Source organism: Cherax quadricarinatus, chromosome 24 (assembly GCF_038502225.1).
Source record: "Cherax quadricarinatus isolate ZL_2023a chromosome 24, ASM3850222v1, whole genome shotgun sequence".
Taxonomy (NCBI): domain Eukaryota; kingdom Metazoa; phylum Arthropoda; class Malacostraca; order Decapoda; family Parastacidae; genus Cherax; species Cherax quadricarinatus.
Genome location: NC_091315.1, coordinates 39,887,652 through 39,907,570, shown reverse-complemented (window position 1 = coordinate 39,907,570; position 19,919 = coordinate 39,887,652). Strand labels below are relative to the sequence as shown.

Here is a 19,919-nt window from a genome sequence, read left to right as displayed (position 1 = left end):
GGTAATGTTGAAAGTTTTTGGGATGAATTCAGTTGTCTGTCTCCTAGTTTATATATTTTCTGTACTGTTCTTGGTGTTTTGGGGGATCTAGTTGTGAAAGGTATGTACAGTGGTACACTAAATGTTTGTAACATGTGCAGTATAGAGAAATAACCAAATTAAATTAATTTTAAAATGTATTAATTCATCTTGTTTTTGAATGAACTATTTTCATTACTGTAGTTTTATTTACCTGATGACAGGTTCTTTATGCTCAGTGGAAGAATTATGGTCTTCGCTGTCATGGCCTCAGGATGGCCATGGCATATAGAAGCCATACTGAGTACTGCCCTGTGTGTGTGCTGTACACAGTGACTCGTAAATTCCTTATTTCCTCTTCCCTGGAGGTTGAGTAGGTCAGTGGAGCTATCTGCAGATGGCAATATACTTTGGTAAGAGGATAGAGGTTAGATGGGAGGTTCTATATGGGGCATACATGAATCAGCCTACTGTTCTAGCTTTGCTCTTCCCCCTCTGGTGGGTGATATAGTACAGTATTTGGCTAACAAGCATCAGTGAATGGGCATCACTTTGGTCCAATGGGTGTCATTTAGCTCACTGTTGGTGTGTGTATACCTTGTTGAGCTCAGTGGTGATTGGCAAAATGGAGAGCTGAATATAATTACTAACACAGATAATAATAACCGTGCACACTGTTGATGACCTGAGGGCCCATGGACTCGCCTTGGAACCTAGTACAGTGGTACCTAGAGTTGCAAACTTAATTCGTTCCAGAAGGCTGTTCAAGTGCTGATACCAAACAAATTTGTTCCCATGAGGAATAATGTAAATTAGATTAGTTCGTTTCAGACCCCCAAAAATACACTTACAAAAGCACGTACAAAAATACACTTATGTAATTGTTCAAGTTAGGAGCTGTTCGAAACTCAAGGTACCACTGTACTGCTTTTGGATAATGCTTTGTTGCCTGACTTCAGGATGACTGGCATCTGCCCTGTTCCCTTGATACCTCAGACCTTCACTTTGCTTTGAAATTGATCCTGACTTTTTTCATGATGTACCATCAATTTTCAGTTTCAAGCATCACAAGACAGAATGGCTTGAAACCATACTAGAAGATCCTGACACTTAAGAAACACACTACAGTTGACGACACCTACAGATCACCTCATCAACCATGGAATTAGCAAAGCGTTCATAAGACGTAATGGCCAAAACATATCATTCCATTCCCTCAAGAGTGGGATATGTATTATCACAGTACAAGATGAATAGACTAACAACCTTTTTTTGTTTTTCTTCTTTTTTTTTTTCTTTTTTACCTGTTCTATTAACATTCCTGTCAAAATACACAGTCATTCCTTCCTCAGTTTGAGCTGTAATATTGTCCTCACCCCAAACTCACTATAAACCAGCAGTTGATTTTCACTTCGTTCAGTTTCAAATTATGCACATCTTTCAAAGTTTATTCTCTATAAGGATTACAATGCTGAGTTTACAGAATTTGGTTATTGTGTGGTTTACATGTAGTAAAATACTAATTACAGAGGGGGGCACTAGAACACCTAGCATGGCTAGGCATTTCGGGTAAACTTAGATTAATTCTTAACTTTAAAATATTACAAATTATGAGGTAAGTTGGTATTATGGCTAAGTGACTAAATACTAGTTTGTGAGTTTAGCAATGTGAATGCATTTGTTTTGGCACAATACATAGTTTCAGTATTGGAGTATCACAGGCCAACTTATGACTAGTTAGGATTCATTATTTCAAGATTGAGATTGATATTTCTGTTTATGATCAAATGGGTGAGTGAGTGTAAGTGTGAACCACCAGGTGGTATTCGTGTAATTAGTTGACAGGGTGTATCAGGGAGATAAGATGTTTTCTAATGGTAGTTTTGAAGGTGATGAATGTGTTTGCAGTTCTAGAGTTTTCAGGTAGGGTGTTCCAGATTTTAGGGCCTTTGACATACATTGAATTTTTGTAAAGGTTTAGTCGGACACGGGGACTGTCATAGAGATGTTTGTTTCTGGTGTTATGCCTGTGGGTTCTGTCACAACTATCAAGAAAGCATTTTAGGTCAAGGTTAATATTGGAATTTAAGGTCCTGTAGATGTAGATTGCACAGTAGTAAGTGTGGATGTACTGAACAGGGAGTAAGTTTAGATCTATGAAGAGTGGGGGGGGTGTTGCTAGGGATGGAATTTAGTGATTATTCTTACTGCAGCTTTTTGTTGGGCTATTATTGGCTTTAGGTGTGTTGCTGCAGTTGATTCCCAAGCACAAATAGCATAGGTGAGGTATGGATAAATAAGTGAGTGGTATAGTGTGAGAAGGGCATTTTGTGGTACGTAGTATTGTATCTTGGAGAGGATCTCAACCGTTTTGGATACTTTTTTGGTTATGTGTTGGATATGGGTGCTGAAATTCAGGTTGTTGTTGAGGTATAGGCTGGAATTCATCTACTGTACCATATACATAAAGTCAGGGACATTTAAACAAGGTAAGTATTACTCTTTCTTATAAGTCAAATTTCAGTGCGCTTTATCCCACCAAGGCAGGGTGACCTGAAAAGAAAAAAAACAAATTTTTCTTTTTACAGTTAGTACAGTAATTCATACATGAAAAGGGGTTACTAGCCTCTTGCTCCGGCATTTTATTTGCCTCTTACAGTACGCATGGCTTACAGAGGAAGAATTCTTTTTTCCCATAAAGAACATAATTTTTATAATATAAATTTAGTTTCTGATAAAAAAAGTAGAATATATATACAGTGGACCCCCGCTTTATGATCACCTCCCAATGCGACCAGTTATGTAAGTGTATTTATGTAAGTGCGTTTGTACGTGTATGTTTGGGGGTCTGAAATGGACTAATCTAATTCACAATATTCCTTATGGGAACAAATTCTTTCAGTACTGGCACCTGAACATACTTCTGGAATGAAATAATATCGTAAACCGGGGGTCCAGTGTACAGTGGAACCTCAAATTTCGAAAGTATCACTTATCGAACTCTTCGAAAATCGACCACTTTTTTCGAATCAACTTTGTCCTCATTATCGAACTCGCCCCTTTTTTCAAACCGCCAGGTATCGGACCTGTCTGCCAGCCCGCTCTGTCCGTGTCCCCATGCAGGCGCAGTGAGCCAGTCTGGTTTTGTTGATGCTTGAGTGAACACTAACCTGCGGTCTCATTCAAACATTTTACAATTAATTCATTGTGTTTAGTGCTTGTGGGACTGTGAAATAAGCTACCTTGGGCCCAAAGAAACTTGCTAGTGGTACCCCTGTGGTAAAAAAAGTGAAAAACACCATAGATGTAAAGAAGGAAATAATACAGATGTATGAGAGTGGTGTGAAACTTGTTGAGGTTGCCAGGTTGTATGGGAAAAATAAGTCGACCATTGCTTCTATCCTGGCAAAGAAAGAAATCAAGGAAGCTGATGTTGCAAAAGGTGTTAATATGCTAACCAAAAAAAGACCACAGACAGTCGATCAAGTTGAGAAGTTGTTGCTGGTGTGGATCAAGGATAAAGAGATAGCAGGTGATAGTGTTTCAGAGATGATTATTTGTGAAAAGGCAAGGAAGTTGCATGCCGATTCAAAGATTAAGGAGATTTGCGCTAAGTGGAATGACGTCCAAATGTTTGTGAAGAAGTACCACCCTCAGCAAGCTGAAACAAGCCATCTCTGCAACAAGTTCAGTGACAGAACCATGTCCTAATTTAGGGAAATGTTATAGGTGCCAGAAACAGAGGACTGTGGACAGTTATTTTGTGAGACAGGGGTCCAGTGACTCTCAAGCTGGTCCTAGTGGCATTAAAAGACAGAGAAGGGAAGTAACCCCAGAGAGGGCTTTGATACCTAAAGTCGTCCTTATGGAAGGGGGATTCCCCTTCCAAACACTAACCCCAACTCCCTCTCTCCTCCCTATCTTCCAGATGCCCTCACCAGTCTTTAATAAAGGTAAGTAAAAAGTTATTTTATGTGTTTATTTAAATTTATTAATGCATAATTGTATATATTTGTTGTGTGCATGTAAAACTACAATTAATCTCTATAAATTTTTTTTTTTATTTTGTGAATATTTTGGGGTTTCTGGAACGGATTAACTGTACAGTATTTCCATTGTTTCTTATGGGAAATATTGCTTCGCTTTTCAAGCTTTTCGAATTTAGAACTAGCTCCTGGAACAGATTAAGCTCAAAATTTGAGGTTCCACTGTATGTGTATATACAGTATATATTTTTAACATGTCGGCCGTTTCCCACTGAAGCAGGGTGACCCGAAAAGAAAGAAAAAACTCAAAAAGAAAGAAAAAGCTTTCATCATCATTCAACACTTTCACCATCATTCTTATATCACTGTCTTTGCAGAGGCACTCAGATATGACAGTTTAGATGTCCCTCCAAACTGCCAATATCCCAAACACCTCCTTTAAAGTGCAGGCATTGTATTTCCCATTTCTAGGACTTAAGTCCAGCTAACCAGTTTCCCTGAATCTCTCCACAAAATATTACTCTGCTCACACTCCAATAGTTTGTCAGATCCCAGAAACCATTCATCTCCATTCATCTCCATTCACTCCTATATCACACGCTCAACCACGCTTGCTGGAAGTCCAAGCCCTTAGCCTACAAAACCTCCTTTACCCCCTCCCTCCAACCTTTTTAAGGAAGACCCTTACCCTGCCTTCCTTTCTGTACAGATTTATATGCTCTCCAAGTCATTCTACTTTGTTTCATTCTCTAAATGATCAAACCACCTCAACAACCCCTCTTTAGCCCTCTGACTAATACTTTCAGTAACTCCACACCACCTAATTTCCTCACTACGAATTCTCTGTATAATATTTACACCACATATTGCCCTGAGACATGATATCTCCACTGCTTCCAGCCTCCTCACTGCAGCATTTGAAATCCATATTAACACCCATATAAGAGTGTTGTTACTGTACTACTATACCCTCTTACATTTCCCTCTTTGCCTCCATGGATAACTTTTTTTGTCTCCATAGATACCACAATGCACCACTCACCTTTTTTCCTTCATCAATTCTATGCTTAACCTCATCCTTCATAAATCCTGCTGCTGACAAGTCGACTCCCAAATATCTGAAAAAATTCACTTCTTCCGTACTCCCTCTCTCTAAGTCATTTGATACCCTCATCACCTTACTCTTATCCATGTTCACTTTCAATTTTAAACTTTTACACACCCTCCCAAACTTGTCCACTAAGCTTTGCAACTTTTCTTTAGAATCTCCCAAAAGCACAGTATCATCAGCAAAAAGTAACTATGTCAACTTCCATTTTATATTTGATTGGCCATAATTTAATCCCACCCCTCTCCCAAACACCCTAGCATTTACTTCTTTTACAACCCCATCTATAAATATGTTAAACAATCATGGTGACATTACACATCCCTAAGACCTACTTTTACTGGGAAGTAATCTCCCTCTCTCCTACACACCCTGACCTGAGCCTCACTTTCCTCATAAAAACACTTCACAACATTTAGTAACTACTTATTTCATACACTTGCAACATCTGCAACATTACTCACCTATCCACTCTGTCATATGTCTTTTCTGAATCCATAAATGCAATGAAAACTTCCCTACCTTTTTCTAAATATTGTTGACATTCATGCTTCAATGTAAACACTTGATCTACACATCTCCTACCCATTCTAAAGCCTCCTTTTTCATTTGCAATCCTGCTCTGTCTTACCTCTAATTCTTTCAATAATAACCATACCATACACTTTACCTGGTATACTCAGTAAACTTATTCCCCTATAATTTTTACAATCTCTTTGTCTCCCTTCCCTTTATATAAAGGAACTATACACACACTGCCAATCTCTAAGTACCTTTCCTGCTTTCATACATTTATTAAACAATAATACCAACCACTCCAACACTATATCTATATACCCCCGCTGCTTTTAACATTTCTGTCATGATCCCATCAGTTCCAGCTGCTTTACCCCCTTTCGTTCTACGTAATGCCTCATACACCTCTCCCACATTCACATCCTGCTCTTCTTCACACCTAAAAGATGTTTTACCTCCCTGGCCAGTGCATGAAATTACTGCCTTCCTTCATCAACATTTAAAAGTTCCTCAAAATATTTACTGCCATCTACCTAATAACTCCAGGTCTCCATCTACTAACTCCCCTACTCTGTTTTTTAAGTGACAAACTCATTCATTCCCTAGGCTTTCTTAACCTGTTTATCTCGCTCCAAAATTTTTCTTATTCTCAGGAAATTTTGTTGAGAGTGCCTCTCCCACTCTATCATTTGCTCTCCTTTTGCACTCTCTCACCACTCTCTTCACCTTTCTTTTACTTTCTATATATGTATACTCTTCATGCCTCGTTGGGAGACAGCCGACTTGTTGAAAAAAAAAAAATATATATACTCTTCCCTTCTTATATCACTTCTGCTTTGTAAAAACCTCTCATAAGCTCATCATTCCACCAACTGCTCCTCTTTCCTCCTGCACCCACCCTACTATAGCCACAAACTTCTGCCTCACTGGGGGTTCTGCATCTTGCATCACTTGTTTGCTGTTTTTTGGGAAAATAAATAATTATTATATACAGTGGACCCTCGCCTAACGATATTAATCTGTTCCTGAGAGCTCAACGTTAGGCGAAATTATCGTTAGCCGAATTAATTTTCCCCATAAGAAATAATGGAAATCAAATTAATCCATTCCTGACAGCCAAAAGTATGAAAAAAACAAAATTTTTAGCACATGAAATATTAATTTTAATACACACAAACTGAAGAAGACATGTACAATTACATGACACTTACCTTTATTGAAGATCTGGTGATGATTGATGGGATGGGAGGAGGGGAGAGTGTGGATGGTGTTAATGTTTAGAAGGGGAATCCCCTTCCATTAGGACTTGAGGTGTCAAGTCCTTTTCCGGGGTTACTTCCCTTCTTCTTTTAATGCCACTAGGACCAGCTTGAGAGTCACTGGACCTCTGTCGCACAACATATCTGTCCATAGAGGTCTGTACCTCGCGTTTCTTTACGATTTGTCTAAAATGGGCCATAACATTGTCATTGTAATAGTCACCAGCACGGCTTGCAATAGCTGTTAGGGTGATTTTCATCCATAAAGGTTTGCAGTTCAACCCACTTTGCACACATTTCCTTAATCTTTGAAGTAGGCACAATGGATTCCACAACTGGCATAGGCATCTCAGGGTTAGCCCCAAACCCTTCAAAATCTTTCTTAATTTCCATACTAATTCTCACCCTTTTTATCACAGGGTTGGCACTAGAAGCTTTCTTGGGGCCCATGGTGACTTATTTTGCAGGTGCAGTCACTAAAAACACTGTGATAATATGAAATATTCCGATTGTATGTTTGGATGCGACCGCGGTGGCTGGCTTGTAAACACTGGCACCCACGGGACAAGTGAGGAGCGCTCAGGCCACACGTGGACGCGTCTCTAACGGAACGAATCGCGTTGGGTGAGTTTTTTAGCGCTAGCCAAAGCAAAATTTTTACGTTAAAATGTATCGCTAGGCGGATTTAACATTATGCGATGCGTTCGTTAGGCGAGGGTCCACTGTATATATATACATATATGTATGTATGTATGTATCTATATATATATATATATTTTTTTTTTTTTTCAACAAGTCGGTCGTCTCCCACCGAGGCAGGGTGACCCAAAAAAGAAAGAAAATCCCCAAAAAGAAAATACTTTCATCATCATTCAACACTTTCACCACACTCACACATTATCACTGCTTTTGCAGAGGTGCTCAGAATACAACAGCTTAGAAGCATATACATATAAAGATACACAACACATCCCTCCAAACTGCCAATATCCCAAACCCCTCCTTTAAAGTGCAGGCATTGTACTTCCCATTTCCAGGACTCAAGTCCGACTATATGAAAATAACCGGTTTCCCTGAATCCCTTCACTAAATATTACCCTGCTCACACTCCAACAGATCGTCAGGTCCCAAGTATCATTCGTCTCCATTCACTCCTATCTAACACGCTCATGCACGCTTGCTGGAAGTCCAAGCCCCTCGCCCACAAAACCTCCTTTACCCCCTCTTTCCAACCCTTTCGAGGACGACCCCTACCCCTCTTTCCTTCCCCTATAGATTTATATGCTTTCCATGTCATTCTACTTTGATCCATTCTCTCTAAATGACCAAACCACCTCAACAACCCCTCTTCTGCCCTCTGACTAATGCTTTTATTAACTCCACACCTTCTCCTAATTTCCACACTCCGAATTTTCTGCATAATATTTACACCACACATTGCCCTTAGACAGGACATCTCCACTGCCTCCAACCGTCTCCTCGCTGCTGCATTTACCACCCAAGCTTCACATCCATATAAGAGTGTTGGTACTACTATACTTTCATACATTCCCTTCTTTGCCTCCATAGATAACATATACCTCAACGCACCACTCACCTTTTTTCCCTCATCAATTCTATGATTAACCTCGTCCTTCATAAATCCATCCGCCGACACGTCAACTCCCAAGTATCTGAAAACATTCACTTCTTCCATACTCCTCCTCCCCAATTTGATATCCAATTTTTCTTTATCTAAATCATTTGATACCCTCATCACCTTACTCTTTTCTATGTTCACTTTCAACTTTCTACCTTTACACACATTCTCAAACTCATCCACTAACCTTTGCAATTTTTCTTTAGAATCTCCCATAAGCACAGTATCATCAGCAAAAAGTAACTGTGTCAATTCCCATTTTGAATTTGATTCCCCATAATTTAATCCCACCCCTCTCCCGAACACCCTAGCATTTACTTCTTTTACAACCCCATCTATAAATATATTAAACAACCATGGTGACATTACACATCCCTGTCTAAGACCTACTTTTACCAGGAAGTATTCTCCCTCTCTTCTACACACCCTAACCTGAGCCTCACTATCCTCATAAAAGCTCTTTACAGCATTTAGTAACTTACCACCTATTCCATATACTTGCAACATCTGCCACATTGCTCCTCTATCCACTCTATCATATGCCTTTTCTAAATCCATAAATGCAATAAAAACTTCCCTACCTTTATCTAAATACTGTTCACATATATGCTTCAATGTAAATACTTGATCTACACATCCCCTACCCACTCTGAAGCCTCCTTGCTCGTCCGCAATTCTACATTCTGTCTTACCTCTAATTCTTTCAATTATAACTCTACCGTATACTTTTCCTGGTATACTCAGTAAACTTATTCCTCTATAATTTTTACCATCTCTTTTGTCCCCTTTCCCTTTATATAAAGGGACTATACACGCTCTCCGCCAATCCCTAGGTACCTTCCCCTCTTTCATACATTTATTAAACAAAAGTACTAACCACTCCAACACTATATCCCCCCCTGCTTTTAACATTTCTGTCATGATCCCATCAGTTCCAGCTGCTTTACCCCCTTTCATTCTACGTAATGCCTCACGTACCTCCACCACACTTACATTCTGCTCTTCTTCACTCCTAAAAGATGGTATACCTCCCTGGCCAGTGCATGAAATTACCGCCTCCCTTTCTTCCTCAACATTTAAAAGTTCCTCAAAATATTCTCGCCATCTACCTAATACCTCCCTCTCCCCATCTACTAACGCCCCTACTCTGTTTTTAACGGACAAATCCATACTTTCCCTAGGCTTTCTTAACTTGTTTAACTCACTCCGAAATTTTTTCTTATTTTCAATAAAATTTCTTGACAGTACCTCTCCCACTCTTTCATCTGCTCTCCTTTTGCACTCTCTCACCACTCTCTTCACCTTTCTTTTACTCTCCATATACTCTGCTCTTCTTATAACACTTCTGCTTTGTAAAAACCTCTTGTAAGCTACCTTTTTCTCTTTTATCACACCCTTTACTTCATCATTCCACCAATCACTTCTCTTTCCTCCTGCCCCCACCCTCCTATAACCACAAACTTCTGCCCCACATTCTAATACTGCATTTTTAAAACTATTCCAACCCTCTTCAACCCCCCCACTACTCATCTTTGCACTAGCCCACCTTTCTGCCAATAGTCGCTTATATCTCGCCCGAACTTCCTCCTCCCTTAGTTTATACACTTTCACCTCCCTCTTACTTGTTGTTGCCACCTTCCTCTTTTCCCATCTACCTCTTACTCTAACTGTAGCTACAACTAAATAATGATCTGATATATCAGTTGCCCCTCTATAAACATGTACATCCTGGAGCCTACCCATCAACCTTTTATCCACCAATACATAATCTAACAAACTACTTTCATTACGTGCTACATCATACCTTGTATATTTATTTATCCTCTTTTTCATAAAATATGTATTACTTATTACCAAATTTCTTTCTACACATAGCTCAATTAAAGGCTCCCCATTTACATTTACCCCTGGCACCCCAAATTTACCTACTACTCCCTCCATAACATTTTTACCCACTTTAGCATTGAAATCCCCAACCACCATTACTCTCACACTTGATGCAAAACTCCCCACGCATTCACTCAACATTTCCCAGAATCTCTCTCTCTCCTCTACACTTCTCTCTTCTCCAGGTGCATACACGCTTACTATAACCCACTTTTCACATCCAATCTTTATTTTACTCCACATAATCCTTGAATTTATGCATTTGTAGTCCCTCTTTTCCTGCCATAGCTTATCCTTCAACATTATTGCTACTCCTTCTTTAGCTCTAACTCTATTTGAAACCCCTGACCTAATCCCATTTATTCCTCTCCATTGAAACTCTCCCACCCCCTTCAGCTTTGTTTCACTTAAATCCAGGACATCCAGCTTCTTCTCATTCATAACATCCACAATCATCTCTTTCTTATCATCTGCACAACATCCACGCACAGACTTCCCACTTTGACAATTTTCTTCTTCTTATTCTTTTTAGTAATCTTTACAGGAAAAGGGGTTACTAGCCCATTGTTCCCGGCATTTTAGTTGACTTTTACAACACGCATGGCTTACGGAGGAAAGATTCTTATTCCACTTCCCCATGGATATAAAAGGAAAAGTAATAAGACCAAGAACTATTAAGATAAAATCAAAGAAAACTCAGATGAGTATGTATAAATAAACATGTACATGTATGTGTAGTGTGACCTAAGTGTAAGTAGAAGTAGCAAGACGTACCTGTAATCTTGCATATTTATGAGACAGACAAAAGACACCAGCAATCCTACCATCATGTAAAACAATTACAGGCTTTCGTTTTACACTCACTTTGCAGGACGGTAGTACCACCCTGGGTGGTTGCTGTCTACCAACCTACTACTATATATATATATATATATATATATATATATATATATATATATATATATATATATATATATATATATATATATATATATATATATATATATATATATATATATATGCAATAAGATCACAGTATACAGGTGATTTCAAAATATGCAAAACAACCACTCTGAAAGAATAGAGAAATTCCAAGCGCTTTCGTGACTACTCACATTATCAAGGAACTATGAAAGTGAAGCATCCAAGGAAGCAATATAAGGGGTCCGGCCAGCACCTCAATATCAGATCCACGCGTCACGTGTTTAACCGTTGTGGGATCTGATAGTGAGGTGCTGGCCGGACCCCTTATATAGCTTCCTTGGATGCTTCACTTTCATAGTTCCTTGATAATGTGAGTAGTCACGAAAGCGCTTGGAATTTCTCTATTCTTTCAGAGTGGTTGTTTTGCATATATATTATATATATATATATATATTATATATATATATATTATATATATATTATATATATATTATATATATATATATTATATATATATATATATATATATATATATATATATATATATATATATATATATATATATATATATATATATATATATGCATGCATATATATATATATATATATATATATATATATATATATATATATATATATATATATATATATATATATATATATATGCATGCATATATATATATATATATATATATATATGCATGCATGCATGCATATGCGCAATAAGATCACAGTAAACAGGTGATTTCAAAATATGCAAAACAACCACTCTGAAAGAATAGAGAAATTCCAAGCGCTTTTGTGACTACTCACATTATCAAGGAACTATGAAAGTAAAGCATCCAAGGAAGCTATATAAGGGGTCTGGCCAGCACCTCACTATCAGATCCCACAACGGTTAAACACGTGATGCGCGGCTTTGTGGGCGAGGGGCTTGGACTTCCAGCAAGCCTGGATGAGCGTGTTAGATAGTGAATGGAGACGAATGATACTTGGGACCTGACGATCTGTTGGAGTGTGAGCAGGGTAATATTTAGTGAAGGGATTCAGGGAAACCGGTTATTTTCATATAGTCGGACTTGAGTCCTGGAAATGGGAAGTACAGTGCCTGCACTTTAAAGGAGGGGTTTGGGATATTGGCAGTTTGGAGGGATATGTTGTGTATCTTTATACGTATATGCTTCTAAACTGTTGTATTCTGAGCACCTCTGCAAAAGCAGTGATAATGTGTGAGTGTGGTGAAAGTGTTGAATGATGATGAAAGTATTTTCTTTTTGGGGATTTTCTTTCTTTTTTGGGTCACCCTGCCTCGGTGGGAGACGACCGACTTGTTGAAAAAAAAAAAAAAATATATAATATATATATATATATATATATATATATATATATATATATATTTTGCTTTCAACGTACCAGCCGTATCCCACTGAGGTGGGGTGGCCCAAAAGAAAAAACTGAAGTTTCTCCTTTTAAATTTAGTAATATATACAGGAGAAGGGGTTACTAGCCCCTTGCTCCCGGCATTTAAGTCGCCTCTTACGACACGCATGGCTTACAGAGGAAGAATTCTGTTCCACTTCCCCATGGAGATGAGGAAATAAACAAGAACAAGAATTAGAAAGAAAATAGAAGAAAACCCAGAGGGGTGTGTATATATATGCTTGTACATGTATGTGTAGTGTGACCTAAGTGTAAGTAGAAGTAGCAAGACATACCTGTAATCTTGCATATTTATGAGACAGACAAAAGACACCAGCAATCCTACCATCATGTAAAACAATCACAGGCTTTCGTTTTACACTCACTTGGCAGGACGGTAGTACCTCCCTGGGTGGTTCCTGTCTACCAACCTACTACCTACTATATGTATATATATATATATGTATATATATATATGTATATATATATATATGTATATATATATATATATATATATATATATATATATATATATTGCAAAACAACCATGGGGGGAGTAGTATATATTTTTAACAAATTGGCCGTCTCCCACTGAGGCAGGGTGACCCAAAAAGAAAGAAAAAATCCCCCCAAAGAAAAATACTTTCATCATCATTCAACAATTTCAGCTCACTCATACATAATCACTGTTTTTGCAGAGGTGCCCAGAACACAAGTTTAGAAGCATATACGTACATATAAAAATACACAACATATCCCTCCAAACTGCCAATATCCCAAATCCCTCCTTTAAAGTGCAGGCCTTGTACTTCCCATTTCCAGTACTCAAGTCTGGCTATATAAAAATCACCGGTTTCCCTGAATCCCTTCACTAAATATTACCCTGCTCACACTCCAACAACTCGTCAGGTCCCAAATACCATTCGTCTTCATTCACTCCTATCTAACACACTCACGCATGCTTGCTGAAAGTCCAAACCCCTCGCCCACAAAACCTCCTTTACCTCCCCCTCCAACCTTTTCGAGAATGACCCCTACCCCACCTTCCTTACCCTACAGATTTATATGCTCTCCATGTCATTCTACTTTGATTCATTCTACTTTGACCAAACCACCTCAACGATCCCTCTTCAGCCCTCTGACTAATACTTTTATTAACTCCACACCTCCTAATTTCCACACACTGAATTCTCTGCTTAATATTTACACCACACATTGCCCTTAGACAGGACATCTCCACTGCCTCCAACTGCCTCCTCAGTGCAGCATTTACAAACCAAGCTTCACACTCATATAAGAGTGTTGGTACCACTATACTTTCATACATTCCCTTCTTTTCCTCCATAGGTAATGTTTTTTTGTTCTCCACATGTACCTCAGTGCACCACTCACCTTTTTTCCTTCATCAGTTCTGTGGTTAACCTCATCCTTCATACATCCATCCGCTGACACATCAACTCCCAAATATCTGGAAACATTCACTTCTTCCATACTCCTCCTCTTCAACTTGTTATCCAATTTTTCTTTATCTAAATCATTTGATACCCTCATCAGCTTACTCTTTTCTATGTTCACTTTCAACTTTTTACCTTTACACACACTCCCAAACTCGTCCTCTGACTTTTGCAAAAAGTAACTGTATCAATTCCCATTTTGTATTTGATTCCCTATAATTTAATCCCACCCCTCTCCCCAACACCCTGGTATTTACTTCTTTTACAACCCCATCTATAAATATATTAAACAACCATGGTGACATTACACATCCCTGTCTAAGACCCACCTTTACCGGGAAGTAGTCTCCCTCTCTTCTACACACCTTAACCTGAGCCTCACTATCCTCATAAAAACTCTTTACAGCATTTAGTAACTTACCACCTATTCCATATACACCTACCATCCGACTTATGATGGAGTTTGGTTCCGAGAAACTGGTCGTGAGTCGAAATGGACGTAAGTCGAACTTTACTACTGAATATCAATATTACATTTTTGTAATGACTTTATTTTATTGTTTTATTTTGGTATTTCATGTTTTACTTTACTTTTTATGCTGTTAGTACTGTATTTCATACTGTAAGGTTTATGATAAACACTGTGTACAACACAAACACTTGTTTATTTCCCAGAAATTTGGCATAAAAAACACGGTCGTAAGTCGAGTGGTCGTATGTCGAGCAGGTCGTAAGTCGGATGGTAGGTGTATTTGCAACATCTGCCACATTGCTCCCCCATCCACTCTATCATATATCTTTTCTAAATCCATAAATGCAATGAAAACTTCCCGACCTTTATCTAAATGGTCTAAATACTGTTCACATATATATACACACATATACGTACATACACATGTACATACATACATACATACATATACAGTGGTACCTCGAGTTACAAACTTAATTCATTCCAGAAGGCTGTTCGAGTGCTAATACCTAATGAATTAATTCCGATAAGGAATATTGTAAATTAGATTAGTTCTTTTTCAGACCCCAAAAATACACTTACAAAAGCACTTACAAAAATACACTTACATAATTTTTTCGAGTTGGGAGCTGTTCAAAACTTGAGGTACCACTTTTTTTTTTTTTTTTTTTTTTTCTTACTCGGCTGTTTCCCACTGAGGCAGGGCAATCCAAAAAAAAAGAGAAAGAGATAAAATATAGCTCATAATCTTGGTAAAAGAAATTATAAGACTTTCTTCTTTTGTATAATGTATATATAAATTATTTCTATTGCAGGATATGTAATTGATACATAAATTATTTTTATTGCAGGATAACATGATAGACTTAATTTTGGCAGTCCGAGATCCTGTTGAATGGCACAAGACAAATCTGGCTCTTAACCCAAAACACTACTCTTCTCTTCGGTTTGGTGGACCTCATTTCATAGCCAGTGTCCAGGAAAATTGGGGTGCTAAAATATATTTTAATACATTAATCCCAACACATGAAGGGGTAAGTTTTGTTATTTACTACAGGGTAATGTATGAGGGGAAAAATACATAAATCATAGTCTCTTTCTGCTGCATGTATAGTATTAGTGATTCTCAAAAAAAAAAAAAAAGGATTAAAGATTAAGGATTTTATTTCTTTGCAGAATTGACGTGTAATTACAATTCTGAGTTGAGTACAAAGAAAGCCACCATCATGCCAGGGCATTTTGGGCAAACTAATCCTAGTACATAATAACTACTTAAGTCTAGACAAGATAAGAATGGTTAACTTTTTTTTATAAATCTTTATTTGATCTTAATACTAATGCAAGGTAGTCAGGTTGAAGGTTTATATGAATAATAATCTTGAAGTTGCACATAATAAAAACAGTATTACAATTAATGGCTCAAAGTAATATTTTATGGATTGGCAGATGTTTTAATAGACTAGAGGTCATATAATATTTGGGAGAGTTGCTTCAAACTGATTAGAAGTTATTTTGGTATTATGTAGATACTATACATTTTGATCCTGTATTCTGTAGTTTTCTGTTTACTAGTAAGCAGTACATTACTATACATGGTCTTTCTAATTTGGAGTTCTGCCAAATTCAGATTCTTGAAAATACTACAGTTGAACCTTGATTTAATAGACCTCAGTTTATAATTTTTTGGATTTAATGGCCAAAATTCATCATTTGATTAAAGTCCAGAAACAATGGACAAAGTTCTTTAAATCCAGAATTGTGTGCTATTATGATCATGGAAATTGGACTGTTGGCATTACCAGTCACTCTCTCCTCCCTTTTATCCCATTAATTCATGGGTTCACAGCAGTATAATCCTACGCGTTTAGCACTCCCCCATGATTATAATACGTAATTATAATCATGGGTTCACTATACAGAAAGATATGTATACGGTGGAACCTCGACTTAAGAGTTTAATCCGTTCCGTGACCGAACTCGTAACTCAGTTTGCTCGTATATCATATCAATTTTCCTCATTTAAATTAATTGAAATGCTATTAATCTGTTCCTGTGGAATTCCTGCTCTTGGAAGCAGGACAAAATACTTCAATATAAAGCTAATATCAACTCTTCGGCTTATTTATCTATCACAGTTCATCTAATATGACATAATAAACAATATAAATAACAGAGAAACATGATATATACTCTAGAATGAATAAAATGTGTCATTATGTGATGAGTTGATGAGTGGTGGTGGTGGCCATTGCTGCTCTTGCATTGACCATATCTTCCCATTCTGAAATTCGCTCATTATTTTTATTATTATTCATGTTAATTTAGGGAACTGGAGCACAGATTCAATTCCCTAAATTAATATTAATAATAATAATAATAATAATAAATAATTGTAGGAGGGGTGTTAATGTTGCAGTTTAAAAACTGTAGTGTAAAGCACCCTTCTGGCAAGACAGTGATGGAGTGAATGATGGTGAAAGTTTTTCTTTTTCGGGCCACCCTGCCTTGGTGGGAATCGGCCAGTGTGATAATAAAAAAATAATAATATAATAATTGTAATAATAATAATGAGGACTGTCAGAACACCACTAGTTCGCGCAACGCACTGTTTACCTCGCTGTGGAAGCATTTTTGTCATGCTTTGCTTTCATTTTGTAGTTATTTGGCCGAATTTCTTTTTCTACCCATGGGTCCTAAGAAGGCATCAAATCAAATCAAAGTTTATTCTCTATAAGGATTATAATGCGGGGTTTACAGATTTTGGTTATTGTGTACTTTACATGTAATAAAATACTAATTACAGAGGGGGCCACTAGAACACCTAGCAAGGCTAGGCATTTCGGGCAAACTTAGAATAATTCTTAACCCTAAATTATTATAAATTGTGGAGTAAGTTGACTAAATACTAAGTGACTAAATACTAGTTTGTGAGTTTAGCAATGTGAATGCTTTTGTTTTGGCACAATACATAGTTTCTATATTGGAGTATCACAGGCAAACTTATGACTAGTTAGGAATCATTATTATAAGATTAAGATACGTATTTCTGTGCTTATAGTCAAATGGGTGAGTGAGTGAGTGTAAGTGTGAACCGCCAGGTAGTTTTTATGTAGTTATCAGGGGGATAAGATGTTTTCTGACGGTGGTTTTGAAGGTGATGAATGTGTCTGAAGTTCTAGAGTTTTCAGGTAGGGTGTTCCAGATTTTAGGTCCTTTGACATACATTGAATTTTTGTAAAGGCTTAGTCTGACACGGGGAATGTCGTAGAGATGTTTGTGTCTGGTGTTATGCCCGTGGGTCCTGTCACAACTATCAAGAAAGCATTTTAGGTCAAGGTTAATATTGGAATTTAGGCTCCTGTATATGTAGATTGCACAGTAGTAAGTGTGGATGTTCTGAACAGGGAGTAAGTGTAGATCTATGAAGAGTGGGGGTGGGGGAGGTGTTGCCAGGGATGGGATTTAGTGATTATTCTTACTGCGGCTTTTTGTTGAGTTATTATTGGCTTTAGGTGTGTTGCTGCAGTTGATCCTCAAGCACAAATAGCATAGGTGAGGTATGGATAAATGAGTGAATGGTATAGTGTGAGAAGGGCATTTTGCGGCACGTAGTATTGTATCTTGGAGAGGATCCCAACTGTTTTGGATACTTTTTTTGATATGTGTTGGATATGGGTGCTGAAATTCTGGTTGTTGTCGAGGTATAGGCCTAGGAATTTGCCCTCATTTTGTCTGACCATTAGAGTGCTGTCAATCTTAATGTTAAGTTGTGCAGCACCTGCTCTGCTACCAAACATAATATGTATAGTAGGTTTTGTCAGTGTTAAGTGTAAGTTTATTGGCTGTCATCCAAGTTGATATTTTGAGCAGCTCCTCATTAACAATGGTGTTGAGGGTGGCAAGATTAAGGTGAGAGATGACATAAGTCGTGTTGTCAGCAAAGAGAGTGGGTTTCAGGTGTTGGGATACGTTTGGAAGATCATTGATGTAAATGAGGAAGAGCAGGGGTCCAAGGACACTTCCCTGCAGAACTCCAGTATCAAGTGGCCATGTTGATGATGCTGTGTATTTAATGGTGACATACTGATACCTATTAGTAAGGTAGGATTTGAAATATGCAAGCGCATGGCCTCTTATACCATAATGATCAAGTTTGTGGAGTAGGATGCTGTGGTCTACTGTGTCAAAAGCTTTTCTTAGGTCAATAAAAATTCCTAGCAGATGATTTCCATGGAATGAAAGCATGAAATCATAGATAAGCAAGCAAGGTGTGTGAGTTGTGGGTTGAGGGGGAAGCTCACTCATAACTCGGATGTTGGCTCGTAACTCAGAACAAAAATTCAACCGAGTGACAGCTCTTACCTTGAAAAACTTGTATGTTGGGACACTTGTAAGTCGAGGATCCATTGTATTATAGGTATTTTAATTTGGAAAATCTTTAATTCTGACTTTTTCAGATAGAGAATATTTTTATACATTTTGAATTTTAAATTTTTTCCTTGATTTGGAACACTTTGAAATTGTTTGTGATTTCTGAATGAGTAAGAAAATTCTAAATGTGAAGAAAGATTCTGTATACATAAAGAAAAACTTAGTTTGAACATTTTCTGATTTTGAATGAATTTTATATATAAAAAAAAAAGTAAGGATTTTAGAAGACTCAGTGTTGAAATTTGATAAAGAAGTTGTTTATGATGATTTTTTCACCAAAAATCCGCACTTAGGAGAGGAACATCAGGATGACATTTTGGTCATTCCTGGACTATTATCCACCTTGGACAATGATCCAAGATGAGCTGAAACATCATCCTAACGTTCCTCTCCTAAGTTCGTATTTTTGACGAATTGTTCCAGCCACTTTACTGTGACTTTATATTCTTTATAATAATCTTTTTTTTTATATATAAGTTTATAAATTTTATAAATTTATAAATTTTATGAATGTTATAAATTTATAAATTTTATAAATTCCAATAAGATCATAGTTACCTCACACCTTTGTACACATTACAGATGATAAAGTATGGGGTGATATCTCATACAAGCCTAATAACTGATCTGCTGGACTGGGATACCCTATATGTAGCTGGTCGCCTACACAAGCCTGTCCTCATGTTGTACCGTGGTATGTGCTACATTCATAACAAAGATCACCATCGCTGTTTCAGCTAATCAGCAGGATAAAAGCTTTTACAGTGCACACAATTATTTAATGTAGCTACAGAAACTAATCGATA

General features: G+C 37.5%; 1 protein-coding gene across 1 annotated transcript in view; it reads left to right on the top strand.

Annotated features, from left to right (window-relative positions):
* The window catches only part of LOC128690936 (phosphatidate cytidylyltransferase, mitochondrial), a 73,854-nt gene that overhangs the window by 34,690 nt on the left and 19,245 nt on the right, over positions 1-19,919 (top strand). Inside the window, exons 2-3 of the mRNA XM_053779726.2 lie at positions 15,534-15,716; positions 19,696-19,807. Coding sequence (XP_053635701.1) covers positions 15,534-15,716; positions 19,696-19,807 — 295 coding nt within the window. The remainder of the gene's footprint in view (positions 1-15,533; positions 15,717-19,695; positions 19,808-19,919) is intronic.